The following is a 25172-nucleotide window of genomic DNA, read 5'->3' as shown; positions in this document are numbered from 1 at the left end:
AACCGAGTTGGCCGTGTCGTTGTTTGAAAAACCCTAAACGAACTCGCTCCACGCCTATTCCCTCGTGCCTACGCGAAGAGCTCCACCGCCTTCCTTTGTCCTATGGCCAATCGTTTACCGGCGGTTGTTTCTCTCCGATAACCGACCGGCGAAAGACCGCTGCCTCCTTCGGAGCACCAGAAGTCGCCTGACCGGTTGCCGTCAAGAGGTTAGACGTCTCTCTCTCTCTCTCTCTCTCAACCGTGGCCTAGAGCCGCTGCCATAGTGCTCCGCCCTTTTCGGCGTCCCCTCGCTCCCCTCCATCCTCTCCTCTATTGGCCGTGGATCTGGAACCTCCGTCGCGATCCTCCTCTTCTCTCATCGGCTTTAACTGCTTCACAAGCAAGTTGATATTTCAATGTACTAAACTTTTCCCTAGAGGACACTGATCGATATAAGATCCTAATTAATATATCCCCAGCCTCCCAGAAGCACGGTACTGTGTTCAAGTTTGCTAATGGTATAAGGTCGTCGAGAACGGTAGAACCAGATTATGAATTTGCCCATGGTATAGACTTGTTGAGAAGGAAAAGTGCTTGTAGAAGTCAGCTATCTTTAATTATTTGCTTTGCAGATGCACATATGAAGCTATTTATCCTCTTTTTTTGGATCCTTTGCTCCTTTTTTATGTGATTTTGTATTCCTGTTTACAGGTGTCACGTGCTATGGCTTCACACTGGCAGGCTGTTCCCCTGGTTGCTTCTCCGTCATATCCAAACTCCATTGCATGGTCAAATGAAAACTTGGTGGCTGTTGCGTCGGGACATATCGTCACTATAGTTGTAGGTGTCATGTGTCTTTTCTTTGTTAATTATAATGATGGGCCTACCTTTTTCTTTTTGGTGGATGGTAGGGAGATGGTTATAGTTTATCACATTCATCAATTCGTTTCTTCATTTTATTTCCTCAGAATCCTGCTTTGCTTGATGGTCCTAGAGGATTGATTACTCTTTCACCCAACAAGCCATTTCCAATAGGCTTCGTAAGAAGAGAAGGTAAGTTTTCTTTAATTATTTCTTCTCTTTAATCCATGTGATCATCTTCAGAATATTATAGCTACCAATTTGCATGCCCACACGCTAATGATATAAAATATAGAAATGGTTTTGATGTGCTACCCTTGCAGTTTGTGTTCATCAAATAGTATCTATGGAGCTCTTTTTAATTCCTTAATTTTCTAAGGTGACAATCAGCTTATAAGATATTCAATTACTAACATTGATGCCTTAACCAACTACAGAGTTGATTCCTAATATAACTTATAGTAGGATTAGAAGTACTAAAATGAGTAATTTGTCTTATGTTGGCCTTCATCCATCCAATTAAGTTGGAAGGAAGGAAAAAATTTGGTTACCTGGTTCAAATAACTAATCAAGTATGTATGATACTATTGTTCAGGAATTCTTTTATAGTATTGGAATTCTTTGTCCAACTTAATGCCTGTATTTTTGTTGGATATTATTTTTAGAAGTGCCTCTAGATGGTCTGTCTTTGCAATATGGAAACTTTATAGCTTTGGCTAGGCAGGTCCAGCAAAGACATAATTTTCTAGTAAGCTGTCCTGTAGTCCTTGATGTAAGCTTTAAGATCTGTATTCAGTTGCTTCCTGGATTATGCTCATGTTTAGGCAACTCTTTTTTATGTGATTTGCTTCCTGATTTATGAGCCTATGGAAATATTTGCAGATCTTTTGACTCCATGTCTGATGCCTACTTGCTTGTCACGTGACACTCGTCCATGTGCTCGATCCATTTCATGGTCCCAACCAGGGTTTGCTTCTAATTCAGGGTAGGGTGTTTTGCTAAACTCATATCCATGATGTTGCACAGATTTCCATCAATCCAACTGCACTAATCAATGCCTCCAATATGCAAACTTGTTTCTCTAAATTTATTATATGGTGGCACAAAGTTATTGCTCATGGCTAACATCTAGTGCTTATCGTCCAAGCATAGTTGTTTATTATTTTTGGGTGTTTTTGAAGACATTGTTTGTTCTCCGTGAATCATTTGCAGATGTTTGTTGGCTGTTTGCACTAGTGAAGGTCGTATAAAGCTGTATCGAGCACCGTTTTGTGAATTTCGAGCTGAATGGGTTGAGGTAAGCAACTATAGGAAATTGCTACACATGAATTAGAAACTGTAAACAGAGTGTTTCCTCAAATTTTTTGATTTGACATCTATTTAAAACACTGAATTTTTCTATCTGTTACAATGTCATGCCATTAGTTTTGTGATGTGGTTCTTTCATTGACAAATCATTTACAGACTAGATCGTCCTTTGTGAGCACTATCTTGGTTTCTTTCGGCACTCCCTTTGGCAGAGAAGATAAAGAGAGACCAGCGTTTTGAGGGGATCCTTGGGATATGGGAAATAGTTGTAAAAACTTGACATCTGTTTCATTGAACGTTTAAATATAGGTGACATTAAAAATGCACTTGGTGTTAGTAGATGAGTCGGAGGTATCTGTAGTTTTCTCTGGTAGATACTTTCGAGAAAATGTTGTTGGATTACTTTTTTTGTAAAAAAGCAAGGTTATTAAATGAATATGCATGCATCAGGAGGAGAAAGTAATCGTTAACTGAAAGGTTGTTTGGCCTTATAAAATTTAATGAATTGGCCCTTTTATGTCCTCAACTCAGGCCTTTGCAAAACAGTTGATCAATTTAGTTAATGTGCCAGTCAATTTTACAAATAAATGAAAACAATAGATAATAACTTAAAGTTTAGCCCTGATACCTTAGGTTGTGGAGTGTCATTATCGAACAATATGCCTGTTATTTAATGAAATTGGGATCAATTATAGATGCGATGTAATAGTTCTCAAATTTGAGAGATTTAGGGTCATCAAAATGGCTCTGGCAGAACACTGTGGCAAAACCATACCATTTGGAGATTCTTGAAAAAATTGCTTTACAAAGATTGGCCTTATGTAGTTGAGAACCCAAAGGAGAAAGACTTTGCTGTCATATGATTTTAACTTCACTAAGGGCTTTGATGGAGTCAATTAGATAAAATTTTAAATCTTTATTTTGATGAAAGCTTTTGTTAATTTTTTTTTCACTTGGAGAAGTTGATCTTATAATCCTAACGATGTAAATAGACTACCCTTCTGCTGCATAATCTTATAATGAAATTTCATGGTTTTATTTTTAATTTTAAATGATTTCTTATAAATTCATCGTAATAGATTAATTCTTCTTCTTTTTGATTTATTTCATTAATTTATGTTCTTATGTGAGTTTGGCTCTTGCCACGAGGCTATGATCTTGTGAATTTTCTAACCAAAACATGTTAGTTATTTTTAAATTCTTTCTTTTGAAGACTTTTCTGACTCCTAACTGCTAAACAACAATTTTGGTATGTATGTGAAAAAAGGCATTATGTGCCAACTCTTTGGGTTTGGCAACGTTGGTGTTTCTCACCATAGGGTTGCTGCGGAATCCTGTAATAGGATGTTGTTGCTATCTGTGGGGAAGGAGGACTTTATTCATGTTCTCATGCAACTCTTGTTATAAGTTGTATTCCCCAAGTTATTATCTGTTTCTTAGCCTCGATTACTCTAAGTATGCCGCCCGATGCTAGAGATATATTTTTGAAGTTTTTGCAACATGTGCTTCATTGTGCTGTAATTTTTTGTAGGTTGTTGATATATCTGACTTGCTGTTTAATTATTTTGAAAGAACAAATTTTGGGGAACAGAGTTTGCTTTCAACATCGTTTGCTCAAGTGAGTTCCTCACAGCTGTCTTGCCTAACATGTAATGTGCTTTTGCCTATGATATTAAATCAAGAACATCCTTTGTTGCTACTGGTTTTTTTCTTGCGCTGTTTTGGAAAGTTGCATTTTTTGTGATTCTTGTTGCAATTACTTACTATTATGCATTTATACCTAAATCAGAAAGAAACTAGCGCAAGCTCCAAATCAAGCAAAAAACGTGTCATCGAGTCCCAAGATTGTAGTTCTAGCAAAGAACCTACATTCAAAAGAAATGGGGTAAGCAGAAGGTAAACATTTTACATAAAACATAAATTCTTTGCTTAGTGGTTTCTTGTATCTTGCTAGTCTCTCCTTTACCTCTTTTTCTTTTTCTTTTTTTAATTTATGTCCACTCATGGTTTGGTTGGTTATAACCTGATATGTTACCCAGTTATGTTTTTCCTTTTTGAATATATTTGGATACTTGTGTTCTACATCTGCTTAATCGGTAATACCCTAATTTTTTAGTTAAGGGTATTATGTAAATAGAGTTAATATTTAATTAAAGGGATTATTTAGGGTTAGGGTTTATCGTCTCCTCTATATATATACATCCATACTCTCCTCTCGAATTATTTTGGAGAGCTAGATCGGCTTAGAAAAGAGGGGATGACGATAAAAGCATTGTCATTGAAGGAAATTAGTAGGGATCCTTTGTTCTCCTTTATCTTCTACTTTTCCCTCCATTGCTTCTGGAGGGAAAAGTAGAGGATGATATGGATCTAATGATTCCTACTAATTTCCCTTGAAGGCTATGCCCTTCCATCGTCATCACCTCCTTTCTATAGCCAATCTAGCTCTCCACAAAGATTTGAGAGGAGAGGTGGATTTATATAAAGAGGAGGTTGCTAACCCTAACCCTAAATATACCCTCTTGTTTAACTTTATTTATAGAAATATCCCTAGTTAAAAACTAGGGTATTACATAATTATTATGAATTCTTTTCTTGTTAGGTTCTTCTGTTTTTACCTTTTACCTAGTGATTCAACTTGCATACGATCCTCGGCTATTGTAAATTTGTAAAGTGTAGTAGGAATGATTGAGTTGTACCATAGAAGTGTAGTACACGGCAAAAGTTTTTGTTGCTATTGTTTCAGTTGATGGTCCATTCTTGTTTATGAGACTAGTTTGAAACGCCATCCATAGTGATGAGTTAATCAAAGAAATCTTGTAGTCTATTCTTGGAGAATATTCATGTTTTGCTCATGTTCCTTGTAGAATACAGTACACATGAAACAGTTTGGAGAAGCTATCCCTGTTTGATCTTTTTAGTGTATGGTGTTATGTGGATTCTTTTCTTGTCTTGTTATAATTGAGTAGAGCACAGTCACTGTGACAGATTTTCCATTTTGAGTGCAAAATATGTACAAGGCTAACTAGGAAACAATATAGAGAAAGCATTTTTGCCTAAATGGTGCGTAAGGTATCGAATAATTAATTGAGGAATGCAAAGTGCTGGCTACAGAATCAAGTCCTTATGCATAGAAATATCAAATATCAATGCACATAATGGTGGAAACAATGTAAATAATGAATTGCAAAACAAAGAAATCAATGAGAAGCTGTTTAGCTGCCCTTAAGAGTTAAAGAGTATTTTATATTGAACCTTGTTTATGCTTGTCATGTGCTATAGCTGATGAAAGGGACAGAAGTCAGTTGGAACAGATACAGAAACCCGAGTGGCTTATAAAGGGCCTTCCAGTCAAAGAGGTCCATTATTACTGACATCATATTAGTTGGTGTTTAGAAACTAAAAGTTTTATGAGAAGTTTCCAACTTGCCAATATGTACAAGGACAACTATGTTTGTGCATGCTTATTGTCAAATGTTTTTCATTGCAGTCTTGAGCCTGGAAAGGAGGGCTGTGTTAAACAGCTAACAACTAACTAATGCCGAAACAAGGGAGGATTGTGTTAGGCTGCTAATGACTAACTCAAGACTTCATCATATCTCGAGACCATGGACTTGTACCTATTTTAGTTGGGACATTACAGTTTAATATTGTTTGATAGTGTGGAAACATATGTGAGGAATTGAACATGGATGTAGTCTCCATTGTAACAGAAATATGAAAGGAAGATACAGTCATGCTTGTTTTACCTTCGGCAGCTGAAAAATCAACTTATGGTCTGATACTTTTATGCATGGGTTAAATACCTTTTTCAGTTGGGACTTGACATTTTGACATTGTTGGGTAGTATCTCAACTTTCATAAAACAGATGAGAATTGGATTTGGATGTAGTTTTCGTTGTAGCAAATACATGAAAAAAACATACAGGTGTGTACTTTGTATTACCTTATGCTAATGGTATGAGGACACAGAATTTCATCACATGAAATTAAAGTAGGCTTGTAACTAATAAGGTTCACATGTTACATGTAGGTGTTTAAGTTATGTTACTGAAGTAGAATGCAGGATGCCATTAGTCCTGGGTGTGTTCAATGCAGTTAATACCTGTGGGTGAGATTACTCGTAACAATGGATAACATGATTGAGAGGACAATTATAACAAAATAGAAGGGTGCTGCACCATAAATCTCTAGAATGGTGCTGGTGCATAAGGATGTGAATGGCATCAACTCGAATATAACATCAGAGTTCCTTTCTGAGAAAAGTGTAACAGCTTGACTTTAAAATGCTGCTAATTCTATGTTGAAGTGACAAAAGATGATAGCTATAGAGTATGGAATGGTCAGTAGGTTAACGTTTTTCTGACTTTCTTTACTGTGGCTTGCTTCCGGAACTGTGCTCGTGTTTATATTCCTGTAATCTGTCTTTTTTGATTTCACAGTCTGCCCTTACCAAGTGGTTTACTGTAATTGAAGAATGTCATTAGCATTAGCAATGATAGAAGAATTATGTAAGGTACTTAGGTTGATGACTAATTGTTATAACCTGGTTTTTATGAGACAAGATGTTCTTGTTGCATGCAACAATTTTTGGCTACATATTCTTCATCTAAATATCTAATAGATGGAATCATCTCAGCATCCTCATTTTTGAGCTGTCATTTTGCTCAGTCTTATGATTTGTTGTATTTGTGCTTATTCATAGGGCAAGGTTTCGAATACCAGTAGTTGATGTAGGTGCAATGTAATGCTAACCTTTGATGCCACACGTTAAAACCTATAAAATCAGAGATTTGTGCAACTGCTACTAATAAAAAATGAATCAAGGTTTGAAATTTCGTACCGTACCGGTGTATCGAGCTTTGCTCGGTACGATATGGTACATTGTACCAAGCGATATGCCTAAATAAATAAATAAATAAAATTAATATATAAACATATATAATATATATTTTTATATAAAAAATATAAAAATCAATATATAAAAATATTTAAAAAAAGGCGTATGCAGCCTCGACGACGTTGCCTCTCTTCTCGTCGCCTCATTTGCGGCATTCGGCGAAGACGTCGAAGGCCGCAGACGTCTTCGGCCTTCAACAAAGAACGTGACGAAGAAAAAAGCCACAGAGTCGGAGACGAGGCGATGAAGGAGACTGCCTCTTCTGCTGCTCTAGCCGCTGCCTCCCTTGATCCCTGCGCCTCCAGATCCTCCTCTTTACGACTCTCCTCGTTGTTACCTCCTGGATCGGGATCGTCGAGGGAGGGTGGCGTCGGATCGGGATCGAGAACGGGCATGAAAACAAGTTCACGCCGATGTTCTCCCGATTCTCCCTCTTCTTCGAACACCCTCTCCTTCTTCTTCCTACTTCGACGCTTCTCCCTTAGCCTCGCCGCAGTTAGGCCATTATATCAAGGGGACCGGTACGTACTGCCCGGTACGGGCAGTATGACAATTCGAAATTGCAAACCTTGAAATGAACCATTACATTCGGCAACTATTCAACTCGAGCATATGCAGGTTCCACCAAGGACTGATGTTGGACTATATAGGTTGGTACCAGTAGGTATTTCATTTTTTATCATATTTCATGAATGTACCAGTGGTGTAGGTTGGTATATTTGGTCATCCGAATTGGTGTTAAACAAATATTTAGAACCTGAACCTTGTTTGGAGTAGAGAAATTGTTTTTTTTTGTTTTACACTGTGTTTTTGTGAATTCTTTTTGTCTTGACATCATCTAAACCTTTAGTTCTCAATTACTTAGCCTTTTATTATGTACACCACCTGACAGTCTATTTTAAAACTTTATTTTCTTTTGCCACAGTTCTTAACCTTCTAACCCATGGAATTTATTCTTCATATGTTGATTCCTTAATATCTAGTTATTTCATATTTTCTGTTAGGCCATTTATAGGAATTTGATTGTCAATGTTAGAACTTTAATGCTTTGCAGAAGCAAGGGAATCAATCACCACAAATCACTAGGAGAGGCACTGAACGATGGCGCAAATGGAGAGGACTCTCATGAAGATGGATGGCATGATAGTGGCGATGACCTTACAGCATTATCAGTTACTGATAAAACTGTTGCCGCTAGTACAGAATCTATCATTAGGCCTTGCTCCATCATCAATCAAGTTTCTTCTGAGGAGGTGTTTAACCATTACATAATTTTGTAATTGATGCGTATAGGGACTAAGTAGGCCTTGTTATATACTGCCAGAAATCCTATTACCTGCTATGAAGTTTGTTTGTAATAACATTTAGTTTCAGGTTATTGAGGTCAGCTCCAATAATGCCATGGTGAGCAAACAGAGTTCTCCAATACCTGAAGGCCTGCTTCCAGAAGGAAGGCAAAATTATGTCCCTATGATCACCCCAGAGCAGTATGCTTCTCGTAGTGCTTTGTTATCAGGCCTCGTTGTAGCTTGGTCACCAGTATTGCAGTCATCTCGAATCCAGCCTGGCTTTTCCAACAGATACTCTATTCTTGCTGTTGGGGGGAAGTCTGGTAAAATCTCTCTCTGGAAACTCTGTGAACCGGAATGCTACACTATTGAGCATGGCAGAGTTTCTGTTGATCCAATGCTCGTTGGACTTATCCAGGCTCATAACGCATGGATCACTACAATTAGTTGGGAAATGCTTGCAGCACGCCTGAGAATGTCCCAGTTGATCTTGGCCACTGGAAGTTCGGATGGAAGGTGGTTTTACTATACTGGTCATATATGGTCAATGGTCTCTTTCTTGTTTCTAATTCTATTGCCAGTTGGATTGCTCGTTCTGTCTTTGATGCATATTTTTTTAATCGTCTTGTATGATTTGTGATTGAAGGGTGTATAATCTGATTAAACTGGAAGTCTTTGATAAAATTGAGATGTTTTGTTTGTGAATTGCAATTTATGTTCCCTAACATACATCATTGGATCAGTTAAGCTAATTCCAGACTTGTATTTCTGACTTTTAAAGTGGTATTCATGTCAGAAACAGAAACTAACCTGATGACAAGGGGATGTGCTTTCTTTTTCTTTTGTCCAATTTAATATGGTCAGATCATTAAATTGACTATTGTAGGTCATACATGTTATTTGTTCAGCATTTCCTATTATTTAATGAACTTTGTTGCCATGTCTTGATACATAGAAGTGAGACTGTTGAGATTCACTCAAGTTTGTCTATGCATGTCAGCTTGCTCCTTTATCCGCTGGTGATGTATACCTAGGGCAGCTGGAACTATCTGTATGAATTGTCAAGGGTTTTGTCAATCTCATTATGAGTTAGAAAAATCCTGCATTCCTTCTTTGTTACATTTTTTTGGAAATGTGCAGTTCTCAGCTGATTGCAAATTTATTTAAGACATGTAATCTATTCATGTTTTTGTGGTGGCAGCTCTTCTGTTCTTTCTTGTTGTGTACTAAACTCTTTGTTTTGCGGTTGATTTGGTTGATGTTGTGGTTCCTATCAGTTTTCTGCTCTGAGAATTAAATCATACCTGAGCTTTGAAAGATGCAATTCGTGACCTGCTGGTTTAAATAATCATTATTACGAATATTATCAAGACAGAAGCAGTTTGAACACTTTTGCATTCCCAACACAAAATGGTAAAGTATGTTGGTGCAGATTGATATCATATGTCTATTGGTATAGTGTAAGTAATCAGATCAGTATAGTACAGTTACTGAGTTAGTAAAGATAGTATGTTGTAAAATCTAAAACCATCCTATGTTTAGGTAGAGTATTGAATGAAACCTTAACGTTTCTGGAAAAAGATACTTGTATTACTGCAATATCTTTATGAACATGTCATTTCAGCTATGTGTTCATGAACAGGTTCTGATAGTACTTAAAGAAAAGAGGTGTGGCTTGGCAGTTCTTATCATTTGTGACGTTCTATTGGAGCTTAGTCTTACATTATTGTGGAGTAATTTGACATTCTAACTAAAAATGTCTCTGGATTTAAAAGTTGGTACTATGATAGAACATCATAGAGTACTGAAGCAATTACTTGTGTAAGACTATTATCTTTTCTACTAGTAGAAGATCATAGAGTGTGAAGAAAAGGCTTGTCTAAGACTATTTTCCCTTTTAACTATGTCATCCCTACTCTGTTATATGTTACATGGTTGATGGTTCTCTTCAGCAACAGTCACAATAGACCATTGTTTCCTCAGTGTGAAGATATGGTCAGCTGATGTTGAAGACTTGGCCAGTTCTTCAGAGGCTAATAAAATTTCCTTTTCCTTAATAAATGAGGTAAAACATTTTGAGCTAGTTTTGATTTTTCCGCACAGCGGATAAATATCTAATTGAAATCAATTTATCATTTTAATTCATTGTTTTCTTATTAGTTGACAGTTGCCATTCCTGCCCCAATATCAACAATTTCACTGGTTGTGCCAAGACATTCTCAAGAAAATATTGTCTTAGCAATTGGGAAAGGATCTGGATCGCTTGAAGCATGGATATGTAATGTGTTTGGCAAAAAAATTCACAGTGCTGGTGTCTATGATGCACATGACCAAGTGGTATATTTATCTCACTTTGTCTTGTGATGGTTCTAACAGAATTTGACATGTCCTTTAAATCAACAGGTGACAGGTCTAGCTTGGGCATTTGGTGGTCGTTGCTTGTACAGTTGCAGCCAGGTCAGTTTTGGACCACTTAAATTGTTCCAAGTCTGCTTTTAAATAATACATAATTCATGTAATAAATATGCTCAAAAACTGTAAAATGTACTGATGCAAGCTTCATGTGCTTCTCATTTATTGATATTTTTGGTCTGCAAAATAAAGTTCTGTCCAAATTCTTTTTTGTTCAATTTTCCTAATCCACGAGCAGGAAGTCAAGTCAACCTGATGATTCTTCAGGCCAACAGGTGTAGAATTGGGCTAGTGCCTCTTAGGCAAAGTGTATAATCAGTCTAGCCAGTGGTTGCATCTTTCATCAGTTCCTGCCGCTCAGGACATGTATTCATCAACCGTCAAGCTCTTGTATTTCATGAAGTTTGGGTCCAGAGGATCAATGGGAGTTACACTTAATCAAAGATAAGATATTAGATACCATGGCTGATGACCTTCTAGCATAAAACCTATGATAGTGTCCCCGCCCTTATCCAAATGAATGCATATCTCCTAATTCTCTCATTACAATTAATTACTGCAATCTGATGTTATGGCACTCACCTATTGTGTTCAGTTAATCAATTCCTATCACTAATTTTATCAAACTCCTGGAAATAGTTTGATACCAATTGATGATTTGTCCTGCCACCTCAACTGTATTACCAATTTGGTTGGTAGCCTCTTTATGACTCACTTGCATGTTGAGCCTTTTTGCATGTCACAAGGGAAAGATCACCAGACCATGTTCAATACTTTCAGTCAGAATTTTCTTTCAATTTTGTCCGGTAGCAGTGGAACCTTATCTTCATTTCACGAGGAACATCTCTACCTCAGTCTCCGAAATGTGACCATCTTAAAAATTCCTCATGATTTGTACAGCGCCATATCACTGTCTTACGCATGCAAGATACTGAGTTGGTTGCTGATTTGAGTTCATCTTACTTAGGTTTGTCAATTGTCTAGGAATCTTCAGTCTTGAAACATCCTGGAAACCAGTTTTATTGATATATCTGCAGCTAGATCTTGGTTAAATAATTATGAGTAACTAATATGTCAAAAATGCATGCATTTGTCTTTTGATATTCTTTTCATGTTCATTTGTTTTTTAAACTTGATAAACAGTTCTGGAAAAAGTAAAAGACATATCTACCACAGCTGTAAGCAAACCAATGCCTTTATATCTAAAATTTAAACATGCCATTCTGATTTTTCTTTTTTTGGTGTATACCCTGTCGTCATAAGTTTTCCCCTAATGTCTGTATGAGAGAGAGTTAATTTTGTGGATCTCTGTTGTACTTGTGGAATAATGATGGTTTACTGTTCTTTTCATCGCACTATTCTTGTGTAGATAAAGTTTTCATAAGTTTAGTTTTATTTTGTAGCTAAGTTGCTTTTTCAGGAAGCAATTGGACATCTCAAAAGTCACTTTTGTTTTCTGATAACAGGATAATTCAGTCCAGAGCTGGGTGTTGCATGGAGACTATCTTCATAAAGTCACCTTCCCCTCAAAATTTCCCGGGTTCAGAAACTCTACCAATGTATGGAGGGAACTGACCATGAGTTTGTACTTCTCTTCCTCTTCTGCCAGATCTCCTTTGTTTCTAAAATGGAGTACATATTGTTCTTGCAGCTTTCACTAGTATCTGATCAATGCTTTGGTCTTGCACTGTCCCCTGGAGGACTAATGATTGCTGTGGTAAGCTTGTTGTTTACATAGAATTTTGACTTGGACTTTTGACTTTTCTGGAATCCTTATGTATTATTCAGTCTGTTATATTGTTAATTAGCTATATTGGAGTGAGGTTGCAGCTCTGTTGCGTATGGAGCATATTAGCCATTATACTTGGTTTTGTAAACTTTATTTTCTGCTTGATAATCCATTTATCTGTTTCCATTTTATTGTGTTTGATGTGAGCTTTTTTTGGGTACACCATTGAGGTAAGTTCTAGTGTTTGTAGATATATCTCATGTACTGTTTATAGCGAGGTAGTACTCCAATTAATGGTGTATGCAGGCCTGTTGCAATATTAACAATAAATGTGACGTCCTGCAAGTTATCGATACTTTCTCATTTTATTTCTTATTTTATTTTGTATGCGATAATTTTCATCCTTATATGCACTTAAGCAGATGTTTAACGTGAAGTGTGCCATGTCAGGTTCGCAGTTTTGACGTAAATCTTCTGCACCAAATGTATCAGGCAAGGTAATATATCTTTATAAGAAGAATGAACAATTGCTAATAGTATGCTTAGCCGATGCATTTTTTGGAAGCAGATCACTATACAAGTTTTTAGACTAAATTTTCTTATTGGTAACATGCAGGACCCAGAAAGCAGTCATAGAGTTTTTCTGGGCCGGTGGGCAGTCGTTGGAAATTTCACCAGACAATACTGGTGAATCCACTTTGGCTTTATCTGAGAGAGACCTGTCGTGTTGGGAATCCAACATTTTATGGTCCCTACAGTATTTTGAAGATGCAGAAAATCCACTGGTTCTATGGGACAGTCTTGCAGCATTACTAGAATTTAACAAGTCCAGTCCATCATTTGTGGAAAATCTACTCTTCAAATGGATCTCTGGTTGGTTTTCATGCCATCTTTCTGATGATTCCATTGATAAGATCTTGCTTCATGTTGTGAGCATGCTTTCAGAGATCAGTTCTCGCAAAATTTTTCTTCTGAACATTATCTGTAGAAGATTAATGATAAGTGATGCCAAAGCTGACATGCACAATGGAGAACAGCTCAAATCAAGTGAACCAAAAAATGAAGGGAAGCTTGCTCCATGGAGTAACTTGCTTGTCAACAACGAATTGGAACTGCAACAAAGGGCTGTGTCATTTACTTTCAGGGCTGTTCTTAATCATGCCTCTCATTCATCTGATGCGTTTCAAGTTGGTAAAAAATGGTTCCCCGTTGGAGTGGCACAAATGGAGTGCTGGGTTCTCCTAAATGCTGGGCTGGTGCACAATCAGCTAAATGTTCTTGGATCTGAACTTAGGGGTCTCGGAAGCAGGTATCTGAATGCCTTCTATATGTAAAAACACTCTTGTACAGCCTAGTTACCATCAGTACAATTCTCATTATCTTTCTCCTTCCAGGATCAGTTCTATCTGTGAATATGTAAAAGAGGAGAGTTGCAGCTTCTGCTCCACCCCTGTTCCATTTGAATCAGCGGATGTTGCCTGGTGCGAGGGTCACAAGCTCGACTGCAGCGGTTCAAAAGAAAGGCATAGGTTATCGAGGTGTGCAGTTTCCATGCGGCTCTGCTCCGTTGCAGCGCCAATGTGGTTTTGCATATGTTGCCACAGGTCAGCCACGGACACAATGCCTCAAACTTTTTTTATGATGTCCGAGCCTCCTTCGGGCACGGATGATGAGATGAAGCTCGACTTTTGCCGACCCCTGTGCCCGTTTTGTGGAATTTTACTGCAGAGATCCATGCTAGAATTCTTACTCTCTCCATCCCCCGTGTAAAAATTATTTACAGAAACACATTTAATCTTTATTTAGTTGTAACTTATAAATTCAATCTCGTTCTGGTATTTGTCTTGGGCTGTTGTATTAGTTCCATGCTGCTGAGAGTATACATAGTGTTCTACGAGGAATGAGCAGCTGAGGTCGAGGTTCTCGACGGTCACACTGCATCTCGTCGAGTGGTTTTTGTTTATGTTGAGGCATTTCTTGTGATTATTGTTAAATCATTTATTTGATAAACCTATCTATCGGTGGCTTGTGATAAACTCATGTTCCTAAGGTTGGGAGACTCCGGATGAGCACTCGTCCTAAGGAGGGACGATGACGGCAAGCACCGAAAGAGTAAGTACTTTTTCTTCAAGAGTGTGACGAAATTTTCTTATGCCAATCGCTATCATATATTGGATCTAACGTTTTTTTAATGCAAATAATGTACCGATGGTATGTTGATGACGAAATTGTTTTAATGCATTCAAGATTGTGATGAAATTTTCTTATGCCAATCGCTATCATATATTGGATCTAACGTTTTTTTAATGTATATAATGTACTAGTGACGGTCTGTTGATGACGAAATTGTTTTAATGTATTCAATGAAATTTTCTTATGCTAATCACTTTTCTAAAGTTTTTTTTAATGTATATAACGTGCTAGTGACGGTCTGTTGATGACTACATCCACGTTCGATTCGGAGACGTGCCCAACTTGTATAGAATACGGACATGTTGGGGACAGAGATGGCTTTTAATTGTCCTCCTCCTCCTCCCTGCTGAGATCACACAGTGAATCATCCGGGATGCCTTCCGGGAGAGTTCCTACCAGCTGCTTCGCTGACACGGTACCAAACAGAGTCATGGATCAGTCAACCTACGCACGCCTTTCATTTTTTACCACCGCTGAGCCATTCATTGTGGATCCAAACAGTGGAGGCCATCATCATCGTCCTTCTCCACTCCGACCTGCTCTCTCACTCGCTTAAATCTTATCCCATATCGAACCTGACCTTTGGCACTGCAGCAATGAGCCCGCCTCCTCAAGTGCTCGTCTTGCCTTTCCCAGCCCAAGGCCATGTCGTCTCCTTCATGTCGCTGTCGCGCGGCTTGGTCGAGCAGGGCTTCAGGATCACGTTCGTCAACACCGAGTTCAACCACGGCCGAATCGCGGCTGCCATGTCCGACAAGGGTTGTGACGCTGCCGGACAAGGAGGAATACGCATGGTCGCCATACCAGATGGATTGGCTCCCGGCGACGACCGCAACGATCTCGGGAAGCTTGTGGACGGCTACTTGAGGGTCATGCCCGGGTGCCTCGAGGAGCTCATAACAAGCATCAACGAGTCCGGTGGAGGAGAAGGAGACGGGATCGGATGGATGATCGCCGATGAGAACATGGCGTGGGCTTTGGAGGTGGCCAAGAAGATGGGGATCAGAGCAGCCTGTTACTGGACCGCATCTGCAGCCATGCTCGCGACGATGATGAGCATTCCCAAGATGATCCGAGAGGGCATCCTTGGTGCCGATGGTATACATCTTCTTCTTCTTCTTCTTCTTCGCTGTTAGTTTGGACGAAGACCATGATCTGAGTCTCTTGCAGGGCTCCCAAGGAGGCATGGCAAGTACCAGCTGAGCCCTGGCATGCCATCCGTCAGCACGACTCAGTTCGCCTGGAACTGTGCTGGTGATGCCCAAGGCCAAAAGATCATCTTCCAGCTAGTCGTCAACAGCAACCGCCTGCTCGAGCTTGCTGAATTCATCATCTGTAACACAGTCCACGAGATGGAGTCACCCGTCTTCGCCCTCTTCCCCAATATCCTGCCCGTGGGACCTCTGATTTCTCGCCAAAGACTCGATCACAAGCCCATGGGGCATTTCTGGCCCGAGGACACGACCTGCGTGAAGTGGCTCGACGAGCAGCCTGCCAACTCCGTCATCTACGTCGCCTTCGGGAGCTTCACGGTGTTCGACTACCGCCAGCTCCAAGAGCTCGCGCTCGGGCTCGAGCTCTCTCGCCGGCCGTTCCTGTGGGTCGTGAGACCGGATCTGGCAAGCGAGGCGAGCGTTGCTTGGTTAGATAGCTTCCGGGAACGAACCGCCGGCCGAGGGAAGATGGTGAGCTGGTCGCCGCAGCAGCAGATACTGGCTCACCCTTCCATCGCCTGCTTCCTGTCTCACTGTGGTTGGAACTCCACCATGGAAGGAGTGTGGAACGGGGTTCCATTCCTCTGCTGGCCATACTTCACCGACCAGTTCCTCGACCAGGTCTACATCTGTGATGTTTGGAAGATTGGATTGAGCCTGAACGCTGATGACGAAGGGACAGAAATCTCACGGGAGCAGATCCGAGTGAAGCTGGAAGAGTTGCTCGGGGACGAGGGAATCAAGGCGAGGGCGATGATGTGGAAAGACATAGCTCGCAAGAGTGTGGGTGAAGGAGGGTCTTCCTACAAGAACATGAAGCGCATCGTGGAAGAGATGAACGGTCAAAGGGTGTAAAGTCCGTCTGTCTTTGATAATTAATATATTGTAAGATTCTAAGTTGGAATTCTTGTCTCTATTATTTACTCTTTCTAACAATATATATATATATATATATATATATATATATATATATATATATATATACCCTTATAACTCCACCAACGAGAGGCTCATTTCTTCATAAGGTTGAGCCTAACTCTCTATCTATTGACAACCCATATTGGGAATCCCAAAAATAATAATTTTATTATTTATAACCCATCGATTACCGATCTTATCATTTTATTTTTCACATCCCTTTTTTTAACATCTCTTTGGTCGCTCGCGATTAGAAAGAGACAATGCGATTATTTATGTTCTTTTGCAAAAAAGATATTTTAGGATTATTAAAAAATTTAAAATAAATATATTAAATATAAAAATGAAGATCACCAATAGAAATCACATTTTGCTATGTAAAAAATATTCATAAGATATTTTTTTACATAAGTGTAATGTAAAAAATAAATTAATAATCAAATGAGACGATCTGAAGATGAGGTGATAAAAAATAATTTTTTATGTTTGTTGTATCGATTTAATATTTATGGAGTTTAAGACGTCGAGTTACATATCCAAGAGAGAATATTTTAGATATTTCTATAATAATCCATAATATTTTTTTTTTGGTCAGTGTAAATCAATCCAAAAAATGTCATAATATGGATCTATCTGCTGTGAGGAACCTACAAAATCTTGAGCCAAAGGACCCTACAAAATTATGAAATCATGAAATCAACAAAGAAGTCATGAAATCATGAAGCCAAAAGGACCCTACAAAATTATGTAATCATGAAGTCAACAAAGAAGTCATGAAATCATGAAGCCAAAAGGACCTGTCAACAAAGAAGTAGGCCGGTTTCGAGACTTTATAGGTGTACAGAGATGAATGAATACTTGGAGAGGCACTCCTCTCAAAGATGAATAATCCTTTCTTCTTAGATATCATACGATTGTATATGTTTTTATAAGACTATATCATTATCTACCTAACTAGATGGGCCGAAGTGACCCACATCATCACCTAAGGGGGCTCTCATCGCCGACTAAGCATCATGTGTTGAATCTTGATTGGTTAATTATGATTTACATATGAGATATACAAAAGTATTGATGCATGCCGATTGTTAGATATAAGCGATGTGAGGTGCATGAGACATATGAATGTATCAAAGCTTGTTGGTTTGAACCATGTGTGTCGATGGTGTCAAACGTAGGATGCAAGCGTTGACATTAATTGTGTCGACTTGAACAGTTGAATGCATGACATATGTGATAATAAGAGATATGTGAGCATATCGAGTCTTGTCGAATGCATGACATCAAATGCTTAGGTATAACGACCACCTTAATGATGTGGTGGATGAGGATGTCATGATCTTTGTTGAAGACGTGGTGGACTTAGGGATGACAATGTCAACTTGATAAATGGTATAGAAAGACGTCCGCAGTAAACATGGAGATGCAGCATACTAGTGGACGAAGCCACGTCCGATGATTGTGTTACGAAATCACATAAAAAAATCATAAAATTTTCTACATAAAAGAAGGTTTCGTATGCGAAGATTAATGCATAAAAACTCGTAAAATTAAAAAATCATATAAGGGATGTGCATTACCTAGGGAGATGAAGGAAGTCAACTATCCTCCTCTCTAGTGGTGATTCACACGATAGGGGTTAAAAATATGCTACTCAATTCACTGTACAATCATCCTTTCCACGCACACCATGCGATCAATAAGGGGCTGGCCCTTCTCGTGCTATTCACATATCCAAAATGAGAGTTGCTGGCTAAGGAGGAGAGGGAGAGAGGAGAATAAGTGGTGGTAGCCAAAACAGGTCTAGCATATGATCATTTGGTTCTCTCATATTTATAGAGACCCTATATCAACTTAACCCTAATGGAGCCTGGGTATTAGATTTTCATTTAACCGCCCAAGCATCTTAGATTATTTAGTTTTTATCTAATAATCTCTCATTGACTCTTATTAAATCTCATCTATAGGATCTAATAATTCAGGAGCTTATTATATATCCAATAAGATAGGGGCTTCAACAAATATCTCATATATAAACTTCTATTCGTTGCAACACTTACCATATGTGTATGACCCTCTAGGCTCAATATTGAGCTAGTCGTAAGTTATACCTGTCAAAACTCCTTCTGGCTCAATTAATTCACTCGACTCATCGATTACGGACATATTATGTCACTACGCTGTAGTCCCCAGACAATACAAGGGAATCTAATCTTTTGGACCTATTTATCCTCAGTTACAATATATTTATCGTCTCTCATCTATCTAATATCACAAAGATCATATACCAGACATGGTGTTGTCAGACCAATACGGTTTTTACTTGAGTCTTGCTTTAATCAAATTCTCCCGGATAACTCTTTCTCTCTCTCAATCCAAGATCAGAGATTTGTCTGAGTAAGAATATATGAGATATTCCTCTCATGACACCGGAAGTGAATGATCCTCTATTGACACTCAATAGCCCTCGTAAGGTTAGCTATCACTTTCGATAACTGACTATGCTAGATTTTTATAAGTCCGATATAAAAAAGTAGAGTACTCATATATGACATCCTTTGTGTCTAAGTCTAAGGACTAGACACTACTAAGATGACAGAATCATTGTCTAACAATAAGGTATCATCAACGAGTATATATTGGGTCCAGCCCATATGTGGGCTTAGACAATTGGGCCTTTGGAGCCCAAATCAATTATTAGAAGGAAAGAAGCGAACGAGATATCGCAGCGAACGAGGTGAGCGAGCAACGAGCCGTGGCGACGCATGATGAGAGAAAAGGCATAGAGAGAAATGAAAAGGAGAGAGAAATATTAGGATCTTGAGTTTTCTGCTTGACGATCAATGGCCAAACATTGTCAGTTTTGGCCCAAATTTTATACAGAGACTCCTTACATTAAGCTCTACAATCCTAATGGTGTTGATCTACAGTTTACTCTCTCTGAGGTGCTTTTTTTGCTATATCCACTTTGTAAGATCTAAAATTCTCTTTTGATAAGATCCATCCTATGTGATGATGATATGCTATTCTTGAGCCAAGATTTATGTTCTTGATGTTATTATGATCCTCTGGTTATTCTAGAGAAGATTTATTATAAACCTGTTATCATTACTATTGATAGTGAAAGTTTGAGGTGGACTACGGTCACGTGGTTTTTCCCACATTGGGTTTTCCACATTAAAAATTTGGTCTCACTGTGTGATTGATTTATTATTCTATTATTTATGTTGTGCTAGTTGATATTTACATTTTGATATTAAGTTAGTATTTTGATACACAAAGAGGGAAATGAATTATTCCGCTTTAACAGGTTTTTCCCAACAAGTGGTATCAGAATAGTATGTTATTTGGTGCTAGTTTTTTTTCTTGTGTGATTGAAATGGAGTAGTTAGATGGTATGATTAAATTGAACTCATCAAATTATTCCACTTAGAGATGTATGATGGAAGATTTGCTTTATTGTAAAGATTTGTATAAGCCCATCAAGGTTAAAGATAAACCTTCTACGACGATGAAGAATGAGAAGTTCAACATAGAAAAGCTATTGCCTATATTAGAAGATGGATGGATATAAATTTGCATGAGCATATTTCTGATGAAACCAGAGCTGATGTTGTTTGACAAAGTTTAGAAAATCTCTTTACGAAAAAGATAGTGGGAAATAAAATTTCTCTCCTCAAAGGAAGCTCTGTTTTTGTAACCGCTGGCTGGGATCGATGAGGGGCTACGGCAACAGAGGAAGCTCTGTTTTTGCAACCGCTGCAAGGAAGGGCTGCAGCAACTGGCGACTACGGCTACGACCCAAGGGGGGGTGGGCGGCACGATGGTGGACTAGGGCAGCATCGCCGACGGTATAAGCGGCGATGGGGTGATCCGCTGGCTGGGAAACTGCGCCGGCAGTCCTTCTCGCTCGAGCGAGATGGGGAAGCGAGGAGGAGAGGTCACTGGCCGGGTGGGGGCAGCGGCGGCGGCGATGGCTGTTGGCTAGGCAACAACGACGACAATGGTGGTCCCTCCGCCGGGAAGTAGTGGCGGCGGGTGGGCTGGCTGGAAGCAGGGGTCCGGCAGGGGAAGCAAGGGTGGCTGCAACTTCTTCTTCTTCTTTTTTTTTTTTTTAATCCGAAGATGAAGATAACTATAGAAGGGGGCAGCAGAGGTGGTGGCGATTGTTGGCTGGGCAATAGTGACAGCGGTGGAGAAGGGGCAATGATGGTTGTTGACTATGACGCAGAGGTTCCTTCTCGGTTGAGAAGGATCAGTGTTCGTGGCTACCGGCTTCACCCTTCCTCACATAATTTTTATTTATTTTTTGATAGTTACGGCAACACTACAGCAAGAACGCCAAGGATCATTGCTTTGATACCAAATGTTAAGACCCTAAAGTATTATTGTAAAATGCTATGATACCAAATGATAAGACCTTATCGTAAAATACTCCGATACCAAATGATAAGACTCCAAGGTCTTATCGTAAAAGAAGAAAGAGCTCTGATACCAATTGATAAGACTTTAAGGTCTTATCGTGAAAGAAAGGGGAGAAAATGAAATGATAATGATCGCTTCGAGGAAATCAGCCTCCTAAGGTTTGTTCACATAATAGAATAATATTTTATTGATTAACTGATTGATTTAAAGAAAAGATTACATTATTATTTATAGAGTTCCACCTATTTATAGAGTTCCACCGTCTTTCTTGTAATTCTCCACTTCACATTTGCAGCGTCAATGGCAGGGAATAAGATGTAATTCTCCACTTCACATTTGCAGCGTCAATGGCAGGGAATATATACTTGAGGCAAGGCATTGGATTGGAGTAGGTGGTTTCCAAAAGATCTATGGAGGCCGTAAGAGGAACGGAATCAGGCCACCACATTTCTGTAAGAACGGCGGAGCGATTGCTCCTCGTTCACATACTACAACAATTGCATAGGATGAATATCATTGAAATCGACCCCAAAGGGTGAGCGTTGCATGCGATTATAGAGTTCATATTGGTGTTTTTTTTTATTGGTTAAACATCCCTTTTTGTTGTTATTCTAAACCTTTTTTTTTATATATACATATAGTTTAGTGCAAGAATTTATATTGCTCAATGAAGAGACAATACTTGTTGACTTCTGCTATTTAGGACCAATTTGCACCTTTTCATGGTTAATGTCTCCTTTGGGAGATATGCAGACCTAAATAGTTCCATGAAACTTGGAACTATTGTTGCCTCGTTGTATGATCCATGAATGAGCCATGATAAACCTTGGTTGATGTTTCAGGATAGCCATTCGGTTGTAGAGGGTAATGTCTTTGGTATTCATTCCATCTTGCTGTCTTTTTATTTCAGGAGAAAGTTTATGCCACTTATCATGTGGTAGGGACGATAACTTCTCGGGGGCAGCGCGATCTTGATCAAGTTGCTGGACGCGTTTAGGTGGTATATTTAGTCAGTGAAGGGTAAATTTGATCCATCTGTTGTGGATCCTTTCTGTTCTAGGGTTTCTGGCAATGGGGTTGTGTAACATTCGATAGAATGTGAAAGACATGAGAGGCTTCTTGCATTCGAGTATCTCTTTCTTTGGGTTCGAGATAAATGTGGGTTTCACCATGAAAAGTCCTGTGTTTATTAGCAACTTATGATGTGTATCAGAATTACTATAATTCTACTTGTCTCACTGTTTGTGCTGCTGTGTGCATATCGACTTCTCGCCGAATGCTGAAGGATACGGGGGTGATCGATGTGTCGCTCTCTCGTCGTGTGCAGGCGCACTGCTCTAGTGGGACCCCCGTGGGCTCCGGTGACTGTTTCCAATAACATACTGGCACGTCACGAACGGACGAATTGGGTCAAACATGGGCTCCATGGGTTGGCCAACTGTATAGACACGGACGAATTGGGTCGAAGTTGGGCCCCGTGCGCTGGCCTACCGTAGAGAGAGAGACACGAAATGGGTCCAAGATGGGCCCACACGCTAGCCAACTGCATAGAGACACGTCGTGGGACTGCGGAAGATAGCGTTTCGGAAGCCCCGAGGTTCCCGAATACTATAAAGAAACGGAGGGTGCAAAAGGTCGCGATGAGATGGATCAGCGTTTAGCATTCGTTTCTTTTATCGGTTTGATAGTAAGATCTTCCTTCTCCCCCACCGTATGGATTATTTCGTGCATTTATCCCCCCATTTTCATTCTGAAATCTTATTTCAGTGTTCTAAAGATTCTAGGTTTGAGAAAAAAAAAAAGTTCGATGGTCGTGGGAAGACTATGGTAACTAAAAGACCCCATCTTTTTCTTTTTTTTTTTCTTTTGATTCTTTTTTTATTTTTGAGTCATTATATGTTTGGAGTGCTTCAACATTGGTAATTTTGTGATTGTGAAGGCTGGATGTAGATGCTGGTCATACAGCGACTCTGGATGTAGATCATGTCAGGGACTTGGTTCTAAACTACTCAAGATTTTTGACAAAATGCTGATTTCCTTAGGGTCAATCTTCTGATCTTCATTAAGCGCGACCGCGCGTTACATGGTGTTTGATTTTTTCTTCTTATCATCAGAAGAAAAATAAACCTTAATATGCAAAAGAGAAACTTTACGAAAATGTTGATAATGACAAAAAGATATCTTTCGTGGACTAAATTACGAAAATGTAGAACTTTGCTGACGCTAAATTTAAGGATACCTGTGATATTCGTTTTACAAAATACACATAACTCGCTTGTTCTGCAGCACTGTGCTTGTGCGATGCTTGAAGTGGGGATTCAGGCCATCGACGGTCACAAACCATTTCCATTCCATTGTAAAATATAATTGGATCATGTAGAAGTGAAACACAACGACCTTTATGATTCAGATTGTGACATATGTACGATTTACCAAAATATCGTATTGATGGACTTCAGATTTGGGCCATATATAGTATACAATATAATGGATTTATGGACTGTGTCATTGCCTCTAATTATATTTCGCATCCATGTCCATTTGTTTCTATCTTCATTACCAATCCTTGCAATGGTGCATAATGAGTTACACTATCATGACTTTTGATATTTTGTGTGAGTTGATACTAATTTCAGGACGACTGCTACTTTTCTTTTGTGTGTGCTATAAAAAACGATCATTCCTCATGTATTTATGAGGTATTAATCATAGATGAGGACGTGGAAAGCGCTTGATAGATCCTGTGCAGCCTATGCTAGAAGGAAGATGGGAGAAGCTTCTAAGCAGAGGGTGGGTTGTACAACCTGATCTCGGTTTCAAGATCTTGAATGATCTAATCAAACCACCTGCCACTATGAATATGCTTATGTTATGCTCATTCCAAGAAACAGACTAATCTTGAGAGCTGGAACATGAAGTCCTATTTTGTTAAAGTGAAATTTGCAAGTTAGATTCCGAATGCAACCATGTGGAATTTATACAGAATTTTGAAATGAACTTCTGTTCTTTCTGTACTTTATACAGTGGTCATAGCTGCAGATTAACCACTGTTTATCTTAACCTGCAGATGAGTGTTATCTGCGGACACTCTAACTTGCAAGTCTTCCTCGATCCCGTTTGATGAGAGTTAAGGTTCTGTTCAGATACTTAGAAAAAAGGTTGCTTTTTTTTTTCAAAGAAAATTGTTATGGAAGTTAGATAATGGATCATGGTCACGTTTCTGGATGACTACATCACAGCAATGTTTAAGTGACAGCTTATTTGAATCACTTAATTTTATGACCACTCTTTTTCTGCAGGTGGGTGTGATCAGTGAAAACTTTGAACTATAACTCAAATATCCAATTACTTTTCTCCAGCAAGTTGGTGGTGGTGCATTTCTTGCATTTCAAGCAAAGGAAGAAGTTCAACAGCCAGTCATCTAGTAAGCTCCCACTTGTAGCCTTTTCAATCAGATCAGGTAGACGATGGTTGAATGAAATGTCTAGGATGATATATAGAGTAGAAATCAATATCACCGAAGGAAAGAAAAGAAATTATCAGAAGCTTCATGCATCTCATGCAATTGTGTTAAAGAGGCCTTTATGATAAAAAATTGCATTAGAAGCATGGTCTCAGAGTTGATCTAGGTTGTTTATGAACTATGCAAGAGGTTTGTTTGGATGGTTTATAGATTAGGAAGGACGTGGGTTAAGCATGATGGGGCCTACTCAAAGGGGCCTTGTTCCAGTGGTTAATCTCAGGAATTAATGCGACAAGTATTTAATTTTCACATTACCGACAACATCAGTTATCAACTCTCCTGTTTACTTCAGTCTGTAATGCTGGTCCAGTCATATCATTAGACTGACCACACAACATTCATAAGTCATCACCATGGTACATCCCATTGGATCTGTTAGCCTTCGTATGGATATATGGATGTATATAAAGGAGTCTTCA

At 39.0% G+C, this 25172-nt stretch overlaps 2 protein-coding genes across 3 annotated transcripts; both read left to right on the top strand.

Annotated features, from left to right (window-relative positions):
• The first annotated feature begins 51 nt into the window (after positions 1-51).
• On the top strand, positions 52-14318 carry LOC135581506 (uncharacterized). Of its 2 annotated transcripts, none has more exons than XM_065107030.1 (17): positions 52-208; positions 693-821; positions 950-1034; positions 1725-1827; positions 2055-2139; positions 3723-3799; positions 3940-4035; positions 8105-8303; positions 8425-8855; positions 10323-10404; positions 10500-10676; positions 10743-10796; positions 12218-12310; positions 12403-12468; positions 12931-12977; positions 13097-13789; positions 13875-14318. In XM_065107030.1, the coding sequence occupies exons 2-17, from the start codon at positions 705-707 to the stop codon at positions 14248-14250; spliced, it is 2781 nt and encodes a 926-aa protein (XP_064963102.1). In that variant the 5' UTR covers positions 52-208; positions 693-704; the 3' UTR covers positions 14251-14318. The 2 variants fall into 2 exon arrangements, with proteins under 2 accessions (XP_064963102.1, XP_064963101.1); XM_065107029.1 differs by having other exon boundaries at positions 3682-3768; positions 3940-4046.
• A 730-nt stretch (positions 14319-15048) lies between these two features.
• On the top strand, positions 15049-16791 carry LOC103982152 (UDP-glycosyltransferase 83A1). The gene is made up of 2 exons (XM_009398983.3): positions 15049-15771; positions 15844-16791. Exons 1-2 carry the CDS (start codon positions 15270-15272, stop codon positions 16740-16742), a joined length of 1401 nt encoding a protein of 466 aa, XP_009397258.2. The 5' UTR covers positions 15049-15269; the 3' UTR covers positions 16743-16791.
• The last annotated feature ends 8381 nt before the right edge of the window (positions 16792-25172 follow it).

The sequence above is a fragment of the Musa acuminata genome, chromosome BXJ2-4 (assembly GCF_036884655.1).
Source record: "Musa acuminata AAA Group cultivar baxijiao chromosome BXJ2-4, Cavendish_Baxijiao_AAA, whole genome shotgun sequence".
Lineage (NCBI taxonomy): Eukaryota > Viridiplantae > Streptophyta > Magnoliopsida > Zingiberales > Musaceae > Musa > Musa acuminata.
The sequence above is the reverse complement of the archived record's forward strand: the minus strand, read 5'-3'. Positions and strand labels throughout refer to the sequence as shown.

What these genes read in the sequence shown, in the direction of transcription:
- LOC135581506 (XM_065107029.1), top strand. Translation starts at nt 705, where the DNA reads ATGGCTTCACACTGGCAGGCTGTTCCCCTGGTTGCTTCTCCGTCATAT. An exon ending in GACATATCGTCACTATAGTT is followed by an intron (nt 822 to 949) that starts GTAGGTGTCATG and finishes TTATTTCCTCAG; the next exon opens with AATCCTGCTTTGCTTGATGG. An exon ending in CCTTTTCCTTAATAAATGAG is followed by an intron (nt 10,405 to 10,499) that starts GTAAAACATTTT and finishes TTTTCTTATTAG; the next exon opens with TTGACAGTTGCCATTCCTGC.
- LOC103982152 (XM_009398983.3), top strand. Translation starts at nt 15,270, where the DNA reads ATGAGCCCGCCTCCTCAAGTGCTCGTCTTGCCTTTCCCAGCCCAAGGC. An exon ending in GGGCATCCTTGGTGCCGATG is followed by an intron (nt 15,772 to 15,843) that starts GTATACATCTTC and finishes AGTCTCTTGCAG; the next exon opens with GGCTCCCAAGGAGGCATGGC.